This window comes from Dermacentor albipictus, chromosome 3 (genome assembly GCF_038994185.2).
Source record: "Dermacentor albipictus isolate Rhodes 1998 colony chromosome 3, USDA_Dalb.pri_finalv2, whole genome shotgun sequence".
Lineage (NCBI taxonomy): Eukaryota > Metazoa > Arthropoda > Arachnida > Ixodida > Ixodidae > Dermacentor > Dermacentor albipictus.
In genome coordinates this window covers 192,903,315-192,928,843 of record NC_091823.1, presented here as the reverse complement: position 1 = coordinate 192,928,843, position 25,529 = coordinate 192,903,315, and the positions used below count along the sequence as shown (strand labels likewise).

Genomic DNA, 25,529 nt, shown 5'->3' with positions numbered 1-25,529 from the left:
TATTCAGCCTTACTTCTTACCGTCGTTCCTGTTTTTGGTTTATGTATGTGACAACGTATTTTCATTGTTTTCGTTATCACTTGCTTTTGTTAATGTAGCATGGCAATTTTTCTTCTTTAGTGTGGCATCTCGTGATATATGTAAGAATTTAACTCTAACAAAAGTATGTTGTAAGAACAGTGCATGTCAAGCCTATGTTCTTTGTCTTGAATCCATGAATCCGCACCACTTGCCCACCTGTTCGCCACCTTGCAGTAGGCACGCTGTAAAATCCTTCGTTGTTTGCAATAAGAACCCTCAGAAAACGCCCAAGACAAGCTTCCGTAAGGTAGGCAGCATTAATGCGCAAATCACATGGCTCGCACATTTTGGCCACATTACGTCTATCACCCAGAATAAATTAATTTCGCTGAAAATAACATACAGTAACTTAAATGCGGCTGTGGTTAGCGTAAAAGCGCAATAAAAAAGCTGTAGCACTTCAGATAATTGTCTCCTAATGAGTAGCATTATTTGACTCGACAGTTATTTAACTTTTGCCTTTGTTTCCCAAGTTTCGGTTGGCCCACCCCCAAAATTCAAGTAGGCCTACGCAGTGGCGTGGCGCCGGGGGAGAAGGGGGAGCGGGCGTGGGCATGGGGTTTCAGATGGAAGGCGGGTGCCATATGTCTGTCATATGTCATTCGTCTCTTTCTGCTAGATTGACTAGGCGTAAAAAATAAAGAATGCTTCGGTAACCAGCAGCGCAAGCTCACGTACCAGATGTGTCGTGTGGCAGAATTTTCGGCTGCAGCTTTATCAACATCCTACGTATTAATTGCATGAACGCGCGGGCTGAAAAATTTAATTCGTCAAGTTATCGCTAAACTACTCGACTTAGCAGAACGTTTCGCGTGCAATGCACTCGTGCGGTGCGTTCATGTCCCACCATGGTTTGTGTGTCTTCAGTATGTACACAGTGTTCCATTTATCAGTTGTGTACCGTTTGTATTAGTTTTGTATCAGTTTCAGGGTGTTAGTCTAGCTAACGGTGCTAGTCATAGCTAACCGTCTCTTTGTCATGTTATTGCTGTTGTCAAGGTGGCGACTTACAGGGCAGGGTATTGAGCCCTATTCTCTTTAAGCTGACTGTGGATGGCCTTGCTGAAATATTATCCAAGACAATTCGCCTATCAATGTACGCTGATGACAATTTTCTTTGATCTTCTACAGTGACTCGTCTTCGAGTGCACGCAAGAATTCAGCGGGCAGCCACCCGAACTTATTTGTATCTCCGTATACAAGGCCTTAGTGTGTCCATCGAAAAGTGCGCGCTACTCGCGTTTACGTGCAAACCCATGGCACCGCACCCTGATTCCCTCAATGGCCAGGCTATCAAATACCAGAAATCTCACCGCTTCTTAGGTGTGATTATTGACAGGGACCTTTCATGGAGCCTCCATCGTATCTACCTGAATTTAAGGCAGAAAGCTGGGCTAGATGGTGGCTATTCGTACTAGGGGACATCGCACCAGTGCGTAAGAAAAGGACACGGACAGGAACATGAAAAAGACACACCGAACGCTTGACATCCACTTGCATTATTCTCATGATGACACAAATATATATGCAAAAAGACACGTGCTACCTGATCAATCCCTAAAGCGCATACGCAATGGCATCTTATTGTGCAAGAATTTTATTTCTTTTGCCATCAAAGATACGTTAGGTTTGCTGACGCAAGCCTGTTTTTGCTGATGAATAAGGAAGGCCTCGAGTATTTCACGCTCTCTCTGCCCTGTGCTAGAAGTGATCACTTGAGTCTTATCAAAGAGCGGCATGCATTCATTCTCACAGCGCTTGCAATGTGCTGCGAGGTGCCCAGATCCCGATGGTGCCTCGACAAGCAGCTTGTGCTCCATTAGCCGAACGTAGGCCTCTACAGCAACAAAACTTGCCGCTTTAGGTACCGCTGTTAATTAGATCGCACCGGCCACGCCTCGAAAGTGGGTCGGTATTTAGTGACTCCAAGGCAGTCCTTCAGGGTCGGCAGTTAGCGTTACGACGCAAGACCCATGAACAACTGGTGTTTGAGACCAAAGAGGATCTCCATCAAGCCCTCATAAACGGACATGACATCATCTTCCAATGGCTTTTGGGGCAGTGTGGCATTGTCGGAAATGACCTTGCTGATGATGTTGCCCGGTCGGCCCGCAAGAAAACCCGGACACTTCTTATACGCTTATCAAGGACAGACGCTGTGAGCGGTCATTTACTTGCTCAAACCGAGACTGAAACTTTGTGGAACACCTCAATTTTTTCCAACTGCCATCTCCACCGGCAGGATCTTATATTGAAGTTGCAAATGCCATCAAACTTCTGCCGCCGTGATGCAACTTTCCTGGGCCGCCTCTGGTTAGGGGTGCCGTTTACGAAAGCCTACTCATTCCTAATTATAATTATAATTGACATTAAGAGAAAAAAATGGAGCTGGGCAGGTCATGTAATGCGCAGGTTATACAACCGTTGGACCATTAGGGTCTCAGAATGGATACCAAGAGAAGGGAAACGCAGTCGACGACGACAGAAGACTAGGTGGACCGATGAAATGAGGAAATTCGCGAGGCCTTGTTAGGATCAGTTGGCACAAGACAGGGCTCATTGGAAATCGCAGGGCGAGGCCTTCGTCCTGAAGTGGACATAAAATAGGCTAGATGATGATGATGATGATGATGCTGATGATGATGATGATGACTCATCCTTACTGGATTCACCGATACACCAATGTATGACTCGTGCAAATGTGAACAGACGAGCGAGCACGCGTAGCGTTGTTGCTCGTCGTTGTTGCTAAAGTATCTTGCTAACTTTCTTGAGTCAAATTCATTTTTTCAAGTTCACAGCATGGCTTTCGGAAAACATATTCTTGTGAAACGCAGCTGGCTTCCTTCATACATAAGCTACACCTAATTCTTGATACTCGTTCAATGGCGGATTGCATTTTCCTAGACTACTTCAAAGCTTTCGATAAAGTTTATCACAAACTGCTACTTCCCAAACTACAGCTCATGAACATTGACCCCAAACTTCTTGCTTAGATTGAGTGTTTCCTGAAAAATCGTTCACAATACGTGTCAGCTAATAATCTTAACTCTCACTCAAACCCTGTCCATTCCGGCGTCCCACAAGGCTCCGTCCTCGGGCCTCTTCTTTTTTTAATCTACATCAACGACTTGCCTTCTACTGTTTCCTCTCATATCCATTTATTTGCGGATGACTGCGTAATCTTCAGAGAAATAACAAGCAGTGACGGTGTAACCGCTCTTCAGAATGACCTGAACGCTATTTCATTGTGGTGTAAAACATGACTAATGGAACTTAACATCACAAAATGTAAGTCTCTTCGTGTATCAAGAACTTGCAACAGTATCCCCACTTATTCCTTAGATCATGTCCTCTTAGAATCGGTAGGCTCATACAAGTACCTTGGTGCACACATCACTTCCACTCTCACTTGGTCTGCACATATCACATATATCATTAACAATGCTAATCGTATGCTTGGTTACATCCGCCGCAACTTTTCTAAAGCGCCCTCATCCCTCAAACTGCTGTTGTACAAAACCTTAATACGTCCGAAACTAGAGTACGCCACATCCATCTGGGACCCTCATCATGAAAATCTAATACATTCACTAGAAATGGTCCAAAATAACTCGGTTCGCTTCATTCTTTCCAACTACAACAGGACCGCTGGCATATTTTCAATGAAATCAAGCCTTAATCTACCATCCCTAGCCTCACGTCGCAAGGCGTTTCGTATCTGTCTGTTCCATAAAATGTTTCATCATCCACACCTGCGTAGCCAATTAATCCCTCCCCCACGTCACCTATCATCTCGATTAGATCATGCCTACAAGGTCCGTGTCCCATTTTGTAGAACTAACGCTTTCTTCCAGTCATTTATACCTCGCACAGCAGAGTATTCCCGCACTGACAGCCACCATCAAAGATTACCAGCTTTTCAAGAACGCCTTAGCTAACATTGTATGAGTAGACACACTTGTTAACTTTTATTGCAATACTCCTCTTCCTTGTATCACATTTCCTATTTTTTCTTGTTTTGTATGCCTGTAACCACTCCCTTCTCCAATGCCAATGGCCCTGAGGGTACACGAAATAAATACATAAATAATCTGTACGAGATCGAACGTGACGTTCTTCGGATGGTATTAAACAGATTAGATAGCATACCATTTTCAGAGACTAAGATTGCTGGACCATGGCCCCACGCGTCATAGGCTTACAAAGCGACACGGGCACTGCTACGTTGTCACTGAGCACTGCACTGCAGTGCTACGGCAATTTGGTTGTCACCAAATTGTCACTGAGCACTGCACTGCTACGGGCACTGCTCAGTGACCGATTATAGGCGTGAAGCTATGGACAACCGCACGCATTCATACTGACAGTACCTTTTTCCCTCCCTCTCCTTTCTTTTCTTCTCACAAACACCTTCCCCTGTGCGGGGTAGCAAACCGGATGGGCGTCTCGTTGACCTTCCTACCTTTTCTTCCTTTTTTGCTCCTCTTCCACCTCCTCCTCCTGTTTTTGTGGCTGTTTTTGTTGTCTGACTTCATGTTACAAATAAAGTGTGCTGTTTCAGCTGTACGGAGTTTTACAAAAAAGTGAATTTGTTGAGAACGTCTGCCGATATTCTGTCAGGTCATGTGTCTTTGTGAGCACTAGGAACTCGGTATCGTGCAAAATATGGCAGGCCATTAGTAAGAATATCTTAAATGACTACTTGATTACCAATTATAGAGGAAACATTGCAATTCGGGAATTTAGGACCGAAAGTCATATTATTAGCTCAAGAAAAACTTCTTCACCAACGAAAATCGCCTTGGTTGCTAGAGCCTGTAGTAGTTTGGCACTGAGAGCGGCCCAGTATGGCAGTACTGAAAGGCATATAAAATAGTGCAGCGATAACATTGATCTCTATTCCTGTTCGTTGCGAGTGCAGACCAATAGTAGCGCAAGCTTTTGCTGGTATGGGCATCATCGCGGATTTCTCGTTTTTAGCGTGGTGACGCCAGGAATCGACGCGGAGCGTGATCCATTCCGTTTCCAATCTTGTGGTGGTACCGCAGCTCGCAGGATCACGTTTGCCAAAAGCAGCAAATAAAGCAAGGCTTTATGAATCACAATGCAGAGAACTCAAAATTGCCAGCATTGGCGCCCGCGTAACAAGTGAGTGGGTGGCCTTTCGTTATAGAGTGGGGATATCAGCGTCAATCACACGCTATTTAATTATTGTTTTTGTGCACGGCTGGCGAATGCCAAAATACGGCACACCGTGGTACCTATGACGATTTTTAGGAAGTTGTTGTTGGGCAACATATGACTGTCGGGCTTCCATTTTGCAAATGCAATACTGCCTCAAAAATCGCTAATTAAAACTATCTGTATGGGCGGGCAAGCTTTACGTCTGAGAGCAGATGTGAAAATGCGATTATCACAAGTTATCAATGCAGGACCCTGTGTTATTTGGTGCAGAAAATAAAACAGCCTGTATACCTGGTACATTAGCGATCGACGGGAACGAAAGCGAAGTGGGGCTGTAGGGGTTGAAGGACAGGACTTCGGGATGGAAGCACAAAACTTGGGAGTGATTTATTCTACATTATGTACAGGGGACGAGAGCGTCAATTAACAGGCGTACACTCATTACGGGCCGGCAGCAACTCGGACGCTGCGGCCCGCGGCAAGAAGTTCGAGAGAGGTGAATCAGGGAATCAGGGCATGTCCCAGAATGCTCAGGTCTCTCTGGAAGGCTTCTTATAAGCCCTTCGAGCACTGCAAGTCACGTCATGTTTGACCAATGGGAGAGTCCACTCCGATGACGCCACTTGCAGCCAATGGTAGGCGCCCGTGTCGCGTGGCACACCTGTCGGGGCTCTCTGCGGTCTTGCCACGCAGACTGGCAATCCACTTGTAGGCTGGAGAAGGAGCGGGGGGGCGCTCGTGCACCTGCTTCATTGTCGGATGCCCACCTGCTAACCCCGGCGGCGCACAAACTTGTTGGCACGTAAACTTGTTGCCTCAAACTTGTTTGCTCGGCCGCTTCTCTGGAATGCGCTTTCCTGCTTTTGCATTCCTCAATTAGCTGTGCTGCAATCCGATGTGGTCTGGGGAACTCGAAGTAATCGCAGGAACCAGCTCCATATCTAACAGCTCGTCCTCGCCCCGGTTGTTCTGAATGGCCGGTGAACTCAATTCGCTGGCCATGAGGAACGCTGAAAGGAGCTGCAGGGTACTGGGGTCGAGCCTCGTTTGACAACCCTCGGGATCCTGGGCCCTGGAGAACAAACGTCAAACAAACAAAACAGCACAGCGCTGCACCACGCGTAAGCGCAGGCTCTTCACCCCTGACTCGCCAGACTATTACTGAGTCAAAATCAACCCTGATCTTTTATTTCCCCAATTTCGACAAAACAGTTCCAACCACCCTTCCAAACAGCTATCCATTTCTCCTCGATTGCCGACAAGACCAGAGTACTATTGTTGTTGCAAAACAAAAGGGTCGTTGACGATGCAAACAACAAATGAAAACAGCCGAACATAACTTAAGTGGCCTAACCACACGAACAGCATGTTTCCAATCTATCGCAGTGGCGTACTTATCGCACGTAATGGTGCCACTGAACAATCTGGTCAACCTCACAAGTACCTAATCACAAGCGCACTAGCCTTGTGGTCACTAAACAAAACGCGTACTTGCATTGTAGGCAAACTTTTCACTTACGCTTACTCACGTTTTTTCCCTGAAGGTCCTACAGGACACGTGACGTAAACGAACAATTAAACTTGCGGGACTTACACACTCCGCAGAACCCTTAAAATAATGCGTCTTAATAACTCGTTCCACGCATACGTATCAGAGAAGTCAGAATGCGGCTGCCCTAACACACACGAGCAACCCAGTCATAAAGTCTGCTTCTTTCCGTCCACACAGGACACGCGCTAATGGAACTAAGAACGCTTCTCCGTGCAAATCTTGCACTCACTGAAAATCTACGCGCTTAACCTTAGAAAATTCAAAAACACTTAAAAAGAAAGAAGGTTAAATAACACACACGCGCGTTACGATAGGCCTCTTAACAATAACCTTGACCCTTGGTTACTCAAACACACAAAAAAAAAGAAAGCCTATTTACTAATTAATGAGCATCTCGCGAGACTACATGTTTACATAAACCTCATCTTTCAAATCTTGAGCTTCTCGAACGAAAACACAAACAAAGCTCAAACCTTACACATTGAAAGAAATCCTACTCTCAAATCGCGAAAACTTTCCGATGCCCAAAAATAAAACAAACTAACACGTTTTACTTCTACGGAAGGGCTCTTGGCCTCCATTTGCAAACGCTTACGTCTGACTCATACTTTGAGTCTAACCCGGGGTGGACGTGGTCTGAAAGCTACTCTGGCTGCCGAGAGACAACAAAAGGGCTGATTCACTATCAGCTCCCCCAAGACGTTACGGTCTACTGCCAATTTGGGTCCCCGCGCCCCGCTTTCAACACGAACTCGATTGACCGCGTCGCCACTCCCCACCTGGTCTCGTCCTGCCACCTTACGTTTCTTCGAACTGCACGCTGAGCTATGAGAAGAACTACGGAATGACGAGGAGCTTAACTGCCTCGTGCCCTTTGTCCGCGTCCGCGCAGAACATTCTTCGCGGTCCCCCTTTGACCGGTGGCTCGACCATTTTGGATGCGTCAACATCGTCCTAGACGACCGCACCTTCTTCCTCGCGCCCTGCCCTTTTGGGTTTCTCGCCATCTTTGGCGGCGCTACATTAGTTACCGTCTTTCGGTTTTTACCGCGCTTCTTTTTAAGGCGCTTTCTCTTTGCACTCTCCTTCTTGTCGCCTTCTCGTGCCTCGTGCTGGCCGGTACACGTTTCGTCGGCCCGGATCGGCCTCTTACCCGCACAGTCTGAGTGATTTACATTTAAATCTCCTCTCACTTTGCCTCGACTGGCGGACAGCTCAACCGACTCTGGCACAATGCAGCAGGCTTTGCTCGAGTAAGACAACTCGCACTCTTGCGAACTGCCCTCTGCTACATTGCCCAGCTCACGCTGTGCATCGGCACACAGCCCGTCGGTATCGATCGCTGTCTCACGCGCACAGTCCGAATGATTAACTGAATCATCCCTATCTAGGCTATCTAGACTGGCGGAGAGCCGCACCGATCCCTGAACAATGCAGTTGTTCTCTCGTGAGCTACGGAGCTCGCCACCCCGAGAGCTATTCTCAACTGCATCATCCAGCTCGCACTTCACTTCTGCACGCATATCTGGCTCTACATGGGTGCTTGCTTCTGTCTGGTCAGCAGTACCCTTTTCTTCGCTAGCTACCTCGCTAACCTTACTAGCGACGCACACACGCGGTAACTGTGCCAATTTGTTCGCAGCTGGCCTAGCTGTCTCCACAGTCATCTGTTGGCACAGCACCTCGTCGCTCTCACTCTGGCCTTTAGCGGCCTCTATTGCCACTAAGGCATCGTTAGCAGCTAGCCTTTTCCCTTCACTTATGAATCTGCAGCCAATCTCACAGGCACTACTCTTTTCGTCGGCTTCTGGCAAAAATCCGCTCGATGCTTCCGCATCCTTTCGCTCTGTACTACCTACAGAATTCTCAGACAGCCGTTGTTTCTGTGCCAATAACTGATCACAATGCTGTATCTCTGTGATCAGTGCTGCCTTCTCTCTCTCATACTTTTCCTCACGCTCAAGCTTACGTTGCTGATACTCCCGTTCGCGTTCATTCTCACGTACGTGACGCTGACACCTCAGAGTAAGTTTTTGAAGCTCCTGCTTCCGTTCATTCTCGCGTTCTTCACGCTGACGCTCACTCCTAAGCTCACGACGCTCTCGCAAACGTACACGACGCACACGCTCCCGTGGCTCCTGTATCACCTCCCAAGCAAGCGCAATGCTTTTGTCATCATTGCCACTATCATTAATCGCCTTTATGATAGCTGGCGTTTCCATCCGTTCGTCCGCCTCAACTCCCAAATCGTCGCACACCAACAACAAGTCTAACCTCGTCAACTTTCTAAGATCCATGGCAGCTGCCCCGACAGGTGGTTAAAACTGTTTTCCTTAATTAATTTGTGCAAACACACAATGCATCAAACTCCCGATTCCCAGAACTATCAAAATTGAACACACAACCTTTGAGTCTGGCGAATCATAAGGAAAAAAACCACGCGCTCACTTACGGTTGCAGCACCTTGCCATCCGGTTCATCTGTCCGCTGTTCCCGGTTCCTCGAACTCCCTGGGTCGAAGGCTCACTCCTTCTTCGCAACTCCCAGTTTCTTCGGACCTCTTTCGACGAAGGCTCTCTCTTCTTCGCTCTTCCCGGTTCCTTAGGATCTCTCTTGCCGAAGGTTTATCCGTAGCGCTGCCACCAGCTGATGCATTCGGAGGCGATCCCACCGCTGCCACCAGATGTAGGGGTTGAAGGACAGGACTTCGGGATGGAAGCACAAAACTTGGGAGTGATTTATTCTACATTATGTACAGGGGACGAGAGCGTCAATTAACAGGCGTACACTCATTACGGGCCGGCAGCAACTCGGACGCTGCGGCCCGCGGCAAGAAGTTCGAGAGAGGTGAATCAGGGAATCAGGGCATGTCCCAGAATGCTCAGGTCTCTCTGGAAGGCTTCTTATAAGCCCTTCGAGCACTGCAAGTCACGTCATGTTTGACCAATGGGAGAGTCCACTCCGATGACGCCACTTGCAGCCAATGGTAGGCGCCCGTGTCGCGTGGCACACCTGTCGGGGCTCTCTGCGGTCTTGCCACGCAGACTGGCAATCCACTTGTAGGCTGGAGAAGGAGCGGGGGGGGCGCTCGTGCACCTGCTTCATTGTCGGATGCCCACCTGCTAACCCCGGCGGCGCACAAACTTGTTGGCACGTAAACTTGTTGCCTCAAACTTGTTTGCTCGGCCGCTTCTCTGGAATGCGCTTTCCTGCTTTTGCATTCCTCAATTAGCTGTGCTGCAATCCGATGTGGTCTGGGGAACTCGAAGTAATCGCAGGAACCAGCTCCATATCTAACAGGGCCTAGGGCGGGTGTCCAAGGCGGCTGTGCTGGTGCTTAAAGATTACCCCCCATACTCCCCGGAAATTTTCGATTTCCTCGCCTTCCTGACTACAACTGCGGGGGGGGGGGTGACAGAAGACTTATGCACCCCGTGTGCCAAACGACCTAGCTACGCTACTTAGCACACCCCCGCATTGCCCCCCGATTCCGGCTGGCAGACCCCGATATTACCCCCAGATTTAGGTTGGCCCACCATCATGTCCGCCTAAATTTTGGTGGACCCAAACCCTAATTCGAGTTAGCTAATCCCATAGTATAGTTTCAAGTTAGTGCACCCCTCAATTTAGGTTCGCCCATCCCAAGTGTCAAGCTAGCCCAGTCCAAAATTTAGGTTTGCTGAATCCAATTATCAAGCTCGCCCACTTCCAAATTAATGTTCATCACCATCATTATCATAATAATAATAATCATCATCCGCTTGGTTACGCCCACTGCAGGCCAAAGGCCTCTCCCATACTTCTCCAACTACCCTGGTCATGTACTAATTGTGGCCATGTTGTCCCTGCTAACCTCTTAATCTCATCCGCCCACCTAACTTTCTGCCGCTCACTGCTACTCTTCCATTCCCTTGGAATCCATTCCGTAACCCTTAATGACCATCGGTTATGTTCCCTCCTCATTACATGTCCTGCCCATACCCATTTGTTTTTCTTGATTTCAACTGAGATGTTATTAACTCGCGTTTGTTCCCTCACCAAATCTGCTCTTTTCTTATCCCTTAACGTTACACCTATCATTCTTCTTTCCATAGCTCGTTGCGTCGTCCTCAATTTGAGTAGAACCCTTTTCGTAAGCCTCCCGGTTTCTGCCCCGTAGGTGAGTACTGGTAAGACACAGCTATTATAGACTTTTCTCTTGAGGGATAATGACAACCTGCTGTTCATGATCTGAGAATGCCTGCCAAACGCACCTCAGCCCAATCTTATTCTTCTGATTATTTCCGTCTCATGATCGGGATACGCAGTCACTACCTGTCCTTAGTAGATGTATTCCCTTAGCACTTCCAGTGCCTCGCTACCTGTACCTGTAGTAAACTGCTGTACTCTTTCGAGAGTGTTAAACATTACTTTAATTTTCTGCAGAATAATTTTTAGACCGACCCTTCTGCTTTGCCCCTCCAGGTCAGTGAGCATGCATTGCAGTTGGTCCCCTGAGTTACTAAGCAAGGCAATATCATCAGCGAATGGCAAGTTACTAAGGTATTCTTTATTAACTCTTATTCCCAATTCTTGCCAATCCAGCTCTCTGAATATCTCCTGTAAACACGCTGCGAATAGCATTGGAGAGAGCGTATCTCCCTGCCTAAAGCCTTTCTTTATTGGGATTTTGTTGGTTTTTTTTTTATGGAGGACTATGGTGGCCGTGGAGCCGCTATAGATGTATTTCAGTATTTTTACATACGGCTTGTTTACACCCTGATTCCGTAATGCCTCCATGACTGCTGAGGTTTCGACTGAATCAAACGATTTCTCGTAATCAATGAAAGCTATATACAAGGGTTGGTTATATTCTGCACATTACTGTATTACGTGATTGATAGTGTGGATATGGTCTGTAGTTGAGTAGCCTTTACGGAATCCTGCCTGGTCCTTTGGTTGACGGAAGTCTAAGGTGTTCCTGATTCTATTTGCAATTACCTTAGTAAATACTTTGTAGGCAGCGGAGAGTAAGCTGATCGGCCTATAATTTTTCAAATCTTTGGCGTCGCGTATCGTATGAATCAGGATTATGTTAGCGTTCTTCCTAGATTCCGGTATGCTCGAAGTCATGAGGCATCGCATATACAGGGTGGCCAGTTTTTGGAGAACAATCTGCCCACCATCCTTTAAGAAATCTGCTGCTACCTGATCCTCCCCAGCTGCCATCCCCCTTTGCATAGCTACCAAGGCTTTCTTTACTTCTTCCGGCGTTACTTGTGGGATTTCAAGTTCCTCAAATTCAAACAGGAGAATCATCTACTGAACTAATTCATGAAGCAGAATTTTTATTAGTACAATTACAAGAATGGGCTAACCAAAACTACTTAAAAATAAACGTCTCGAGATCAAAGCAGTACTCTGTGGCACTAAAAACAAAGGTTTTACAATAATTATTACATGTCAATTGAGGGATCTCCAGTGGATGTTTTATCAAGCTAAAGAACATTGGGAATAATTTTTCATTAAAGATACTATCAAATACATATATTGACACCGTGCAAACTGAGCTGTCGTAGTTAGTTGCATCAAGTTTCTGAAACCGCAGTGTCCTACCACGTAGCATTATGAAAATTATTTAAAACACCTTGTTTCAATTCAGGTTAAACTATCACCATATGTTATGGGAAACAACGAAGCAAGTCAACTTCCAGAAATTGCAGACAATAGAAAAAAGTTTTTATGAGCTTTAGATGGTGTTTGCATTTACACCCACACTTCCCCTGTGTTCCGCAGATACGATATATTACACCCCACTAGGATCTATGGTGATAGAGTGTGCAAAACTGATAAGGAAGAACTAAAAATTGATGCATCCTTTCTGGGGGAACAGGCTTATCTGGCAGAAAACAAAACCGTGTATCCCGCAATAAATAATGAACCTTGGAAAACTTGAACATACGAAAACCATACGGCCAACAAACAGTTCAAAACAAGTCACCAAGACTCCTAAATACATTGCACAGAAACAAGCTTACGTTAGAGAGCACAACTTTCGAGGAATTAAGCATTTGTTCAAACCCCCTAATACCTTTGTTTCTCACCACTGCCAATGTACGCAGATGTGACATTAGCTTTGTTTTTGTATTTGCTGCGTAATGTAGACCATCTTTATTTTTTCTTCTTTATTTTCTTCCTTAAATTGTCACACTTTAATATGTACTTTTTCATTGTTTAGAAGTTTCTCTAGGCACACTACTATTTATGTATATGGCATGAGGTAGCTGTGCAGCCGCTATTTTGTGGAGGCCTCTGGCTTCGTCAAGCTGTCTATGTCCGCAGCTCCTTCCGCTGGTCTCCAGCGTCATATATGTATTTGATACGAATAAATTTTATTATTATTATTATTATTATTATTATTATTATTATTATTATTATTATTATTATTATTATTATTATTATTATTATTGGCAGTCGGCGGCAGTCGGCGGCAATTCTTTGCCACAAACTGACGTTTGTCTTTGCCCAGGAAATCCGAAGGATCATGCGTCGTCCAGCCCGGTTCACGCAGCCATCTTCCGCCAGAACCCAAGTGCGATAATCGTGGTATCAAGCCTGCGAAGCAAGATTGCCTCCCCCCTCCAACAAGCCAGGACACCAGAGGGCCGATAATCGTCTCACCGTCACCTATAAAAGCACGGACTGTTCCACAGCCTTCTGCAGTCGGCGGCAATTCTTTGCCACAAACTGACGTTTGTCTTTGCCCAGGAAATCCGAAGGATCATGCGTCGTCCAGCCCGGTTCACGCAGCCATCTTCTGCCAGAACCCAAGTGCGATAATCGTGGTATCAAGCCTGCGCAGCAAGATTGCCTCCCCCCTCCGACAAGCCAGGACACCAGAGGGCCGATAATCGTCTCACCGTCACCTATAAAAGCACGGACTGTTCCACAGCCTTCTGCAGTCGGCGGCAATTCTTTGCCACAAACTGACGTTTGTCTTTGCCCAGGTGAGCTAAGGCTCCTAATTGAATTGTTTAGTTTCTGTGTGCCGCCGACTGCTCTAGAGGGTCTGATATTTTGTGCATTAGGGTTGGTGTATCTGCCTGTGACAGCGTCGTGCCAATGTCGTCTTGTGCAGATTGCTCTGATCCTCTTCCTGATGATGGCCGTTTCATGTGTTGCAAAGAGTGTAAAAAAACCTTTCATTTGCCCTCATCTTGTTCAGGAATCGCAGAATCGACGTTCATTTCGATGGGTGCGTCCAAACGTGACACATGGAAATGTCGCCATTGTCGACAGGGAAAAAACCGACCCTCGGCTGCAGATGCATCTGTTACAGAGGAACTTGATGCTCTGCAAAGCCAAATAGGAGCTATAAATAAAAAACTGGACAGTCTCTCTTCCCTTAGACCTGATATCAATTCATTGTTATCACTTCCTGCTAAAATCGATCAGCTTTTGGTGCTGACTTCGACTTTCGACACTCTACAGTCTTCCGTGAATCAGATTGAAAACTGAGTTTCATTCATGTCAACAAAGTACGACGATTTTCTGGTTAGACTAGAAGCAAATGAAAAAAAAATCAAGCAAGCCAATTCGGAGGTTTCAGCACTCACGCTCAAAGTGCAGGAGCAGGAGACCGAGATCCAGTCTTTGAAAACTGAAATGAACAAACAGGAGCAGTACAGACGCCGTTCAAACCTCGAAATCCACGGCCTTTCTGCTGCACCTAATGAGGACTTGCGCGCTGTTGCGGCGAATCTGGCAAAAACATTGACCATCAAAGACTTCGACAGCTCTGACATTCTTGCCATCCATCGCTTACCGAGCAAAAAGAAAGATTATAGTCCAGTCGTTCTGATTAAATTTGCTTCGGTATCTGTAAAGGAAATGTGGAGGGCTTGTTGCCATAAACTGCAGAACTTATGCGAAACTGATACTGACCACACACTTTACTTTAATGAGAACCTTACAGCAGCAAACCGCGAACTGTTCTGGCTTGCCAGGAAAAAGGGAAAGGAAAAGAAATATAAGTATGTTTGGACAAAGGACGGAAACGTGTTTGCTGAGAAGGAGGATGGTGCCTCTTTAATCCGTGTGAACGACGTGAATGATCTATTGCGCCTAACGTAATTGGTTCAAATCGGCCTATCATTCACTACGGCTATCTTTTTCAAAACAACCTCATGGCTCTGTGCGAGAGTTTGGTTGACTTTGAAGCACTTGTTCGTCAGTTTTCCTTTCCATCAACAGTTAACACAGTTCACGTTAATATCCGCAGCTTGCGAAAGCATTGGGACACATTTTGTACTTACGTTGATAGCATTTTACATAAAGTGGACGTTTTTGTTCTTACTGAAATAAATATATGCTCGTCCGAGACTAACCTGTTCACTCTTCCAGGATTCGTTTCCTTTTGGTTCACTCGAGACACTCAAAGAGGCGGAGGGATAGCAATTTTCGTACAGGATACTTCGAGTGTGGAACAGGTAGCGGCTAATTTTTCTAGTGCGGAATCTTTGGCACTGAACATTTCGAACCAACTTAGTCATATTTCACTCCTGGCAATATATAGACCACCCTCAAGTAACCTGCCCTTGTTTCTCAATGAGCTGGAGGCTCATTTACAAAGAACGACGTTAGTTCCTAACATATGCCTAGTAGGCGATTTCAATATGGATATTCTTAATCCCATTGCAACCACGGTATGCGATTACTTAGATATCATTGCAAAATATGGCCTTGAAAGTATTATTGATCTTCCAACTAGGGAAGAATTGCTTCTTAATAATTTAGTAAAGTCTTGTATTGATCACTTCAACATCCGCACGGAGTCTGTTTCAGTTCATGGTGTCGTGTTACAACAGAAAGTTGCCGACCATTACTTCATAGCTTGTCAGTTACGCTTCCCTTCTCGGTCGTTATCATGTTCTAGCCCCAACACTTGCCACGCTATTACCGATACGGCTACTTTTGATAAACTGGTCGCCTTGTTCGATTGGTCAGGCCTGCTTGAAAATACCGACAGGCTCGAGCTATATAATGAATTTTCACGTTCGATGGACATTATATATAAGTCCAGTGAAAGGATAATTTACGTTCGCCAACGCCACCCGAACCAGCCCTGGTTGAACAGCATGATATTATCCGCTATCAAAGAAAAAGACCTGCTTTGGCAATGGTGCAGACGTTCGCCTAATAATTGCATTTTGCGTGCACAATTTAAAACTTCTCGAAATAAAGTAAATGCCCTTATTCGTGCAGCCAAGCGTTCGTACAACAGAAACCGCTTTTATGAATCTCGTAGAAATCCTAAGAAAACATGGTCTCTGATAAACGAGGTGAGAGGACTGCCTTCAAATTCGGCTAAAGATATTCAGAATCATTTTGGTTCAGATTTATCAACAGTCGTTGACAATTTTAACCAATTTTTCTCTCAGTTTTCTGGGGTATCTAAGCAATCATGCTACACTGGCAGCACTGCAACTCCTGTAATTGAATCCGCTTTCCTGCCCACTTTGACAGAAGAAGAGCTTTACTCGTTATTGGGCACCTTTGGCAGGCATCAATCACCAGGTATCGATAAAATTCGCATGTTTGATCTCTACAGGAACTTCGGCTTTCTGAAAAATGTCTTGCTAGAAATCCTAAATGGGATAATTAAAGCGGAAGTATTCCTACGTGGTTAAAAACGGCCGTAGTTCGACCACTTCTAAAAGGTGGTGAAGCTAAGTGTGTGCATAATCATGGCCCCATTTCTATCCTGCCTAGTATAGCAAAAGTTCTAGAAAAACATGTCTTCTTAGTAATGAACAGCTTTATTAACAAAGCGGGGGGGTTTCCCGACTGTCAATACGGTTTTATTGAAAAAAAGGGGCACTCAGGCTTTATTAGAATTGAGTGACCATTTATTTTCTTCACTTGAAAAAAATCTTGTTTGTTGCGCACTTTTTTTAGATGTGGCAAAAGCCTTTGACACGGTATGCCATTCGATTATGCTAGAGAAACTCTACAATTCAGGTTTTCGAGGACCTTTCTTCCGATTGCTACGCAATTTTCTTACAGATCGCTCCCAGATTGTTTCCATTTCAGACATGTCCAGTTCCCGTGTTTTTCTGAAGGCCGGTGTGCCACAAGGTTCCATAATGTCCCCCTTACTTTTTAATATATACGTTAAGGACATGTGCAACGTGCTATCTGTCTGCAAGTTATTTCAATATGCAGATGATACTGCAATTTTAGCCACACATGTGAATTTTCCAGACGCATTCTCAATTCTTCAAAACGACGTCGGGAAATGAATGGATTATTTTGGTGCAAATGTAATTGACATCAATCATTCTAAATCAAAGTTGGTTGGCTTCCATAGCCCTCTGAAACGTGTTTCACTTTCTTCTTCACTTTATCTGTACAGCTCTCGATGTATTAATTGTTCCTGCCCTCCAATAAAATTTTCGGACTCTGTGAAGTATTTGGGCATATGGTTTGATTCTAGTCTTCTTTTTTCTGCTCACTTGTCTTACATATGTGCCAAACTTCGTAAAATCGTCTGTTTACTGTACCGCATCAAAGTGTTTTTACCCTTGTCTGTTAGGAAACTTTTGGTCCACTCGTTAGCCTACAGTGTGCTCAGACATGGTATTACAACATTTGCACATTGTTCTAGTATATGGCATCACTGTGTAAATAGGTTGCTAAAATGTATGTTAAAAAGTGTTACTTATGACGCACACAGACCACAAGGGATGAACCTTTTTCAGATGCTAAAAATGCCGAATATGCGCTCACTGTTTGTTCAAACAGTGGTATTGAAACACTTCTGGTCGGATACATTTAAAATCCCCACTGTGCCTTGCCGTCCTTTACGGCGTGCACCTGCTTTTTCAATTCCTCACACACGAACCAGATTTGGCAGATATACTCGAGCCTTTTATGTTCCAGATATATTCAATGCACTGCCTTCTGAAATTTCTTCCTGTAAGTCTGTACGCGACATTCGCAAAACTTTACGGGCATTGTACACAGAATGATTATAGGCGTCGTAGTTTTATTTCTCCTGTCATTGTTTAAACATGTTTTCGCTCTGGTCGTTTCTTCGCTTCTCTTTTTCTTTGTTGTTGTTTTTTCGTGATTCACTTCTTTTTTTTTTGCTTGGTACTTTATCACTCGCTACCTTAGTTTTCAATATGTTTTTGTTTTGTTTTTCTGGCAAAAGAAAGAAAAGTCAGTTTGTGGATGAGTCTTGTTATTGACTGCCGGGTTTCGCGTGACAAGCCACTGTGATGGCTTAGGCGAACCCGATTTCTGTATTTATACTTGCAGATTTGATAATAAATTTATTATTATTATTATTATTATTATTATTATTATTATTATTATTATTATTATTATTATTATTATTATTATTATTATTATTATTCAAAATTAAATGAAGCTGCAGGTCTCAACAATGGAGTCAGTCATAAGCACAGAACGGTTCCTGCATCTAGTACTGTGTTGTTCGACGAAACGCTGATCCACGGATGCCTTAAGCTCTTGAATACTTCCCTTTCCTGCTGCCGCGATGGCATCGCTACCGCTATTCTAAATGTTTACGGCATTATATTAGCTCCAGTACTGATATCTATATTTGATTACTCTTTAACTACTTCCACTTTCCCTCTTATGTGGTAAACTGCTCGCGTATTTCTTGCATTTAAGTCTCGCTGTAAATCGATGCCTTGATTATCGCCCGATTTTTCTTCTCTGTTCCTCGTTTAGGATTTTTGAGCTTGCTCTTCATAACTTATTGTCCTGTACTGTGAAGAACCAACCCATTGCAAATCACCATAGATTTCTCACCGGCCGCTCCAGCATCCCAAATCTCGCATGTTTCATGGCACAGATCTCCACGCTGGTATTTCAAAGGGGGAAGTTGACGCTGTTCACTAGGGGCCCTAGTAAAGCCTTTGATGTAGCCTGCCACCCACTGCTGCTGATGAAGCTTGCAAACTGTGATGTTGACTCGTCAATTGTCAATCTATTGCGCAGCTATCTTCTCCAAAGATCATGTTATATTAACGTCAATGACCAAACGTCTTCTGTTTACATGGCAACTATCGGCGTGCTTCAAGAATCTGTATTAGGATCACTACTTTTTTAAAATGTTTAAGAATGACGTTCTTTCCGTTTTTCGGAACTCTTCTTTTCTTCTATATGCCTATGATATCAAATGTTTACGCTGTATATGACTGTCGCACCCTGCAATTGGACTTTCTTTCCATTACTAAATGTTGCAAAGATAATAATCTCTCCTTGAATGCAGCTAAACCCAGACCACGACTTTCACACGCAAAACAGCAGGCATTTATTTTTCTTATTCTGTGGATTCCGTACCGTTGTGTGAGGTCTGTGAGATCAATTATCTTGGTGTACTTTTTGATGCAACCTTACACTTTTCTGCTCACTCTAAAGGCGTTGCTATGCGCGGTATGCATTCTCCTGGCTCTGTTTGCAAACTATCGAGGGAATTCAAGGCATCTACACCGTTCCGCAAGTTACACACAGCTGTCTGTCTTCCTCAACTTGAATGAGCTTTGGTCGTCTGGAATGGCTTCTCCAGATCCAATATTTAGAAAGTTTAGATTGACATTTAGGGACACTTTAGACTAGGCCCAGAAAACGTGTCTAAGCATATATCATCACTTCTTTGCAAACACTGACATTGTACCTTGTTGTAACACTGCCAGATTATTGTCGTTGCCCTTACTTCGCTCCCGACGTAATTGCGCTGAGCTTCCGTTTCTGTTCAAACCCCTTCACGGTATCCTCACGTGTCTCGAGCTCCCCATTTGTATCGTCCTACGTATTCCACGCAAGATCACCATAGAACATAGACCTTTCCATGTTTCTGTCAGTCTTCAACAACACGCAGCTGTCCACAGAATAGTGTCTTTATAACGCTTAATTTCATGATTTTGATATTTTTCATTACTCAATGTCATCGTCCCTTTCGCAGCTTTGCCTTATGTGATAGTTTTATGCATTGTTAACCTGCTCTTCTCCTCCTTTTCCTTCTTTATTTACATTGTGCTTTATTTGATCTACTCTATTCTTTTCACAATTGTTCTTTTTACTCATTGCTTCTATTTAAATTATGTTCCCCAGCAGTGTTCTTGGTTGTTCGTTTTGGATTTTAATGTATGCGTGTGCCAGCACTCAGGCTTTAGGATTATTTCTGGGCGTGTTAAATAATAATAATAATAATAATAATAATAATAATAATAATAATAATAATAATAATAATAATAATAATAATAATAATAATAATAAGTTGTGCTTATCACGATTAACAGAATAACAATAATAACAGCAATGGCAAATCTAATTACAAAATAACAGTAAGGAACAAGAATTGCTGAGAACATACAGTATGGAATAAGTAATACGCCCACAGTACAAATTAATATCTAGCGAAGAAGCTGCTTTGAATGCATCAGTAGTACTTATGGAAACGCGAACTGCAAATAACTGATCGGAAGGTCTGTTAAGTGTATTTCCATAAAAGTGGACGCGTGTAATCGCTGCGTCACTCAGGTGTACATTTTGGAGTTTCAAATACTTAGCTTTTAGAAATGCAGTTGAAAGTGTAAGCGGGAAACGGCATAGAGGTACTTTTAGAATTGTTCGCGTTTCAGCTTACGCTCAGAGTACATAATGTTATTTTTCTTGCTTCATTTTTCACCACTTCATTTTTTAGAAAAGGAACTTCTTTTTTTGCACATTTGAATAATGTGCACTTGGCGTAATGCCACGTATGTGCTTTCTTCTATTGGCTTTACCTTGGACCTGCAGACCTCCGTATGTCGGGCACATCCAATTGTAGTGAATGCAAAGTTTTTCCCATCCCTGCCGTTTACGTACAATCGTGTGGACTAATGTGGTAAGAGTCTGCTCTGACGTATCACCCCGTGTCCTCCGTGCGGATTTTCATGTGTGCGCATATGCTCACCGTAAAACGCCCCGGGCGTGAGGTCTTCCAGCAGGACCCTGTGGATATAGATGAGCCTCCTCTCGGAGCCGCCGTCGTAGAACTTGGTGCTTTGGCCCGTGGCTTGCCTGTCCAGGCCGTCTTCGCCGAACTCCACCACGGAATCGTTGGTCGGGTCGAAAGTTGTCCACGTGACCAGCATCTGCGTAGGAAGGGCTGCGCAGGCACATCAACCTGTCGCTGAACTACAACATCTTAAAATTGCCGCGTTTACAAATGGGCTTAGGAGTACTATTCCATCACTCGAATCCTCACTAGAAATGATTTCCTGGTAACAATCGTCCTAAATAAATATAGTACCTTTGGTATCTCAAAGTGCATTGTAATGCAATAACGCTCAATTACTACCATGCTCTCTTTCGCGCAGTGGTGTATTGTAACGACACAGATTACAAAAATCAAAATTGGCAGACATATGACAGCTAGCGCTTGTGATGCAAGTGCTCAAAATCTAAATACTTATAAAATTTACCATAGAGTGTCAAGCATAATAGCGTACACACCGACAAAGCACTTTCTCATTTTTTAAATTTTTTTCATTTTGCTATCCTCAAGCGCATACGCTGCAGAGGGGGCTGGTACATAACATATAGGGAAAAATTAACAAAACACAATTAAGACTGATGAAACAAAACGAAACACAGAAATGCGACTGCAGGAAAAAATACAGATACAAATACATCATAAGCAACTGATAAATACAATAACCCGTGATGTGCAACAGTGCTACAGAGTGGAGCAAACATCAACCATGAGCGGATATATATATATATATATATATATATATAAAGAACTTGAGTGGTGCTACAAGGTAAACAGAACAAGTATTTAATTTCGACAGTTTCGATCGGTGGACCGATATTCGTCAGGGTTTACAAAAAAATGGCAGTTTGGCCGTGGTAGGGAAGACACCAGACCGGGTACCCGGTCGTTCTTACATACATCAAACCGAGAGGAACAGTTGTGACAGTGATTGATTTTCGGCGCCTTGGCAGATTTACAGCGGCCTTTGGCAGCTATGCAGGGCAAGAGGAAGGCGGAGTCACATGTATCTAGAGCAAGGAGGTGTGTGAGGAAAAAAAAAGAAAAAAAAGGAAAAAGGAAGAGAGAAAGAAAACGGAAAGAAAAAGAAAATAGCACTCAGGAGGAGGGAGACGTAAGACGGAGAGGGAGGGGGGCGGGAAGTAGCGGCAGCTAGGTTCCCGTGCACCCGAGGCAAGGAGGGAGAAAGCGGTCGCTCCGCAGCTCCAGTGCGTGGGCTGCCGTTGTAGCAGGAGCGGGTGGCGGGGGGCACAATAGAGAAGGGGCCCAGAAGGAAGACAGAAGAGCGGCAACTTGTAGAAAGAAACACAGTGTCACAGTACAAATATACAAGGCACGGCCCGTTCCGGCAGCTTTGTGGTCCAGCTACGGTGCGAAAAAAAGAAAAAAAAAAATAGTTCCAAAAAAGAATATATGCATGGGATTCGCAAAGCAAGTGCGCCCATGGGCTTAGATTTAGGGAGCCGAGTTAAATAGCCTCCTTGTGGTCCAATTTTTGAACGTTTAACAGACAACTGACATCAAGTCAGCACGTGCGTATTTCAGGAAGGGCAATAGGTCACTCCGAATGACCACTTCAGTGGCAGGGTCCAGGGAACTGAATTTATTGGTTTTCCACTCGCCCCCTTGAGGCGCATGCGGAGGGGTGAGCAAGCAGTGAATAGCCAGCGTCTCAATTTTAGAGTACATAGAATGTATTCGCGTTTCCCACGCGCTTTCACGGCATATCCCGGAGGCACGTCATCCGCCCCGGACTCTCATTAATTCCTTTAGTGTACGTTCCAAATTTATGGATGAAAAAAGATTCTCTCTGCTCGCGTGCACGGGTGTGTTGGAAACCAGATTGCAAGAGCACAACGCTCACGCGTTCAAAGGAGTGATCTGGCAGCCGAACGTGCCTGGAGAAGGGTAAATTGGGGAGACTTTTCACATGCGCGCGGTGATTGTTAAACCGCAGGCGAAAAGGGGTCTCTGTTTGGCCAATATATTCCTGCTTACACACCTCGCATCGAATTTTGTACACGACGTTACTGGAATCACAGTCAAGATTTTCGGTAATTTTATATACGAAGGGCGAGTTCGATGCTTCAGCCATGTCTGCTGTTGTCATGTGACGGCATACCTTGCAACGAGGTTTCCCACACGGTCGACAGCCCTTGGGCGTGTTTGACTTCTGTGTCCTCGCCCTGACTAAAAAATCCCTTAAATTTTTGTTTCTTCTATACACAACCCGAGGCGGCTGCTTGAAGATAGTAGCGAGTCGGATGCTCTGTTTCATGATATTAAAATGGCGGGTGAGAATGGCATTGACCCGCGGAGCACCGGCGGTGTATGTGAGGACCAAGTTTGGATCTGATTGTGTATTAGTATTGCTAACCTTTTCTCCCATTATCTGTGCTCGATCTAAGCTGCGGGCGCGTTCAATGGCATCGTCTACTATTTTCGGAGGATATTTTTGGCGTATGAGAGCAGATTTCAGTTCCTCCGCGTGTCGCTCAAATTGCGCAGATTCGGAACAGACTCTTCTGTATCTGTGGGCCTGGGAGTAGGGAATGCCTGTTTTGCAGTGGTGGGGGTGGCTACTATAAAAATGCAGATATTGCTGACGATCTGTCGGCTTTTTGTATAGGGACGTGGAAATGCGACCGCCCCTCAGTGACAGAGTGACGTCGAGGAAGTGAATACTATTTTGGGAGAAGTTGTGCGTAAAGCAGATTGACGGGTGCAGAGAATTAAAATTGGAAATGAAGTTTAAGAGACTTTGTTCATTGTCGGCCCACACAAAGAAAATGTCATCCAGGAATCGCTTATAAAATATTGGTTTTATGGCCGAGTTTGCGAGGAACGGTATTTCTAAAGATGCCATAAAGATATTTGCATAATTTGGCGCCATCTTCGTACCCATGACGGTTCCACTGATTTGCAAATAATGCTTGTCCTCGAACTCAAAGTGATTATATTTCAGTACTAGATTTAAAAGAGTCTCAACTGTGTCTTTATCTAATTGCCTAGATTGGCTGGAGTCAGCGTAAGCTGAAACTGCGGATGCTATGCCCTCGGCGTGAGGTATGTTGGTGTACAAAGATGCGACATCCATAGTGACCAAGTAACCCCCCGCCGGTACCCTCAGGTTTGATACCTCCCGAAGGAAATGATTTGCGTCTTTAATGTACGAGGGAAATGAAGATGGGATGTCCTTAATGAGACTGTCAATAAAGCTGGATATTTTCTCAGTCACTGTGCCATTACTGGAAACGATAGGCCGACCGGGATTGTTGATTTTGTGGATTTTGGGTAGTAGGTAGAAACGGCCGGGGCCAGAGTTTCTTGGTATCAATGCTTTGAGCGTCTTATCGGTTATCTGCCCTGCCTTGCGCAGAGTGGTTAGGGCGTCCTTTATTTCGCTTTCAAATTTCTCTGTAGGATTGCTTGGGAGTTCTCTGTAAAATTTAGAGTTTCCTAGTTGACGGAATCCTTCGGCTATGTAAACATTCCGGTCAAGTACCACCACTGCACCACCCTTGTCCGCTGGCTTAATGACAATTGTCTGATCATCACGTAGAGTTCGCAGTGCCTGCTCTTCCTCTTTTGAGAGGTTACTGCGGATGGGACGATGCCTCTCGTACTCTTTTATAATGTCTTTTTGAACCGCACAAATATACATGTCCAAGTATTTGTCGCGTGCCTCGCCAGGTGTCCATGATTTTTCGGAGAGTTCAGGTAGCTGGTCAAGACACCCTTCTGTAGTTTTTCGATCATAAAAGTACTCCCGTAGTCGCAAATTTCTCGCGAAGTCATCCAAATCTTGAAGCAATTGAAACTCGTTCATCCTTCCTGACGCCGGACAAAAAGTTAGACCTTTCGAAAGGAGATTTAGTTGCGCACTCGACAATGGGCCACTCGACAAATTTATGACATTTGAGGTGTTGCCCACTGTCTCGTGCTTTTTTCCACTGATTACTTCAGAACAATCGGTCGCCTCGGATTCAGGGTTTTGGCTTTGAGAATCAGCTCTGATGACCGTTGGGATATTGTCACGCTCCCGTTTCTTTCTTTGTGTGTTCTTGGATATTGAAATTTTTCCTTCCCTCGTACTTTACCAGTTCCAGCGCTTCCAATTCAGTGAGCTTTGACTGACACAACAGAAGCTGCTCCTCGTTTTTAAGCTGCGATGCTCTACGCACGCTATGTTGTGCCACCAGACGAGTGAGCCCAAGCGAGGCCTCCCGTAGTATAGCATTCCACTGCTCTCTTTCTTTTTCGTCAAAGGTGTCCATTGCCAGCTTGTGTTTTACCTGGAGACCCTTCGGTGCGACGCGCGAGGCTAAATATTTATTCATATTAGAGGCATGCATCTCAAATCGCACACGCTTGTCAATTGTCTTACGCAACGTCATGAACTCGCGGGACCAAAAAGTGCCGGATCGCGCCGTACCTGAAGTGTTGGCCAGTCAATCTCTCGGCGTTGGCGCTGCGCAGCCGACAGCCTCGGCGTAGGTGGGGCGATCTCCGCGGTGTCCGCTGCCCTCCCGGCAACCGGCGCCCCTGGTCGTGCCTGAGCTCCGGGCACGTGCAGCGTGTTGGTCCGACCCGTCACAGGGGGCAGCCTGGGCATCGCCCGGATGGTATGGTGAGCTCCGCCGCATGGGCCTGGCGTAA

The 25,529-nt window shown here is 45.0% G+C and overlaps 1 protein-coding gene across 4 annotated transcripts in view; it reads right to left on the bottom strand.

Annotated features, from left to right (window-relative positions):
• Window positions 1–25,529, bottom strand: part of LOC139057690 (acid phosphatase type 7) — a 297,629-nt gene that overhangs the window by 230,884 nt on the left and 41,216 nt on the right. For all 4 annotated transcript variants that reach the window (XM_070536425.1, XM_070536423.1, XM_070536424.1 and 1 more), the window contains exon 2: window positions 20,790–20,984. In XM_070536425.1, the coding sequence (XP_070392526.1) occupies window positions 20,790–20,984 (195 nt within the window). The remainder of the gene's footprint in view (window positions 1–20,789; window positions 20,985–25,529) is intronic.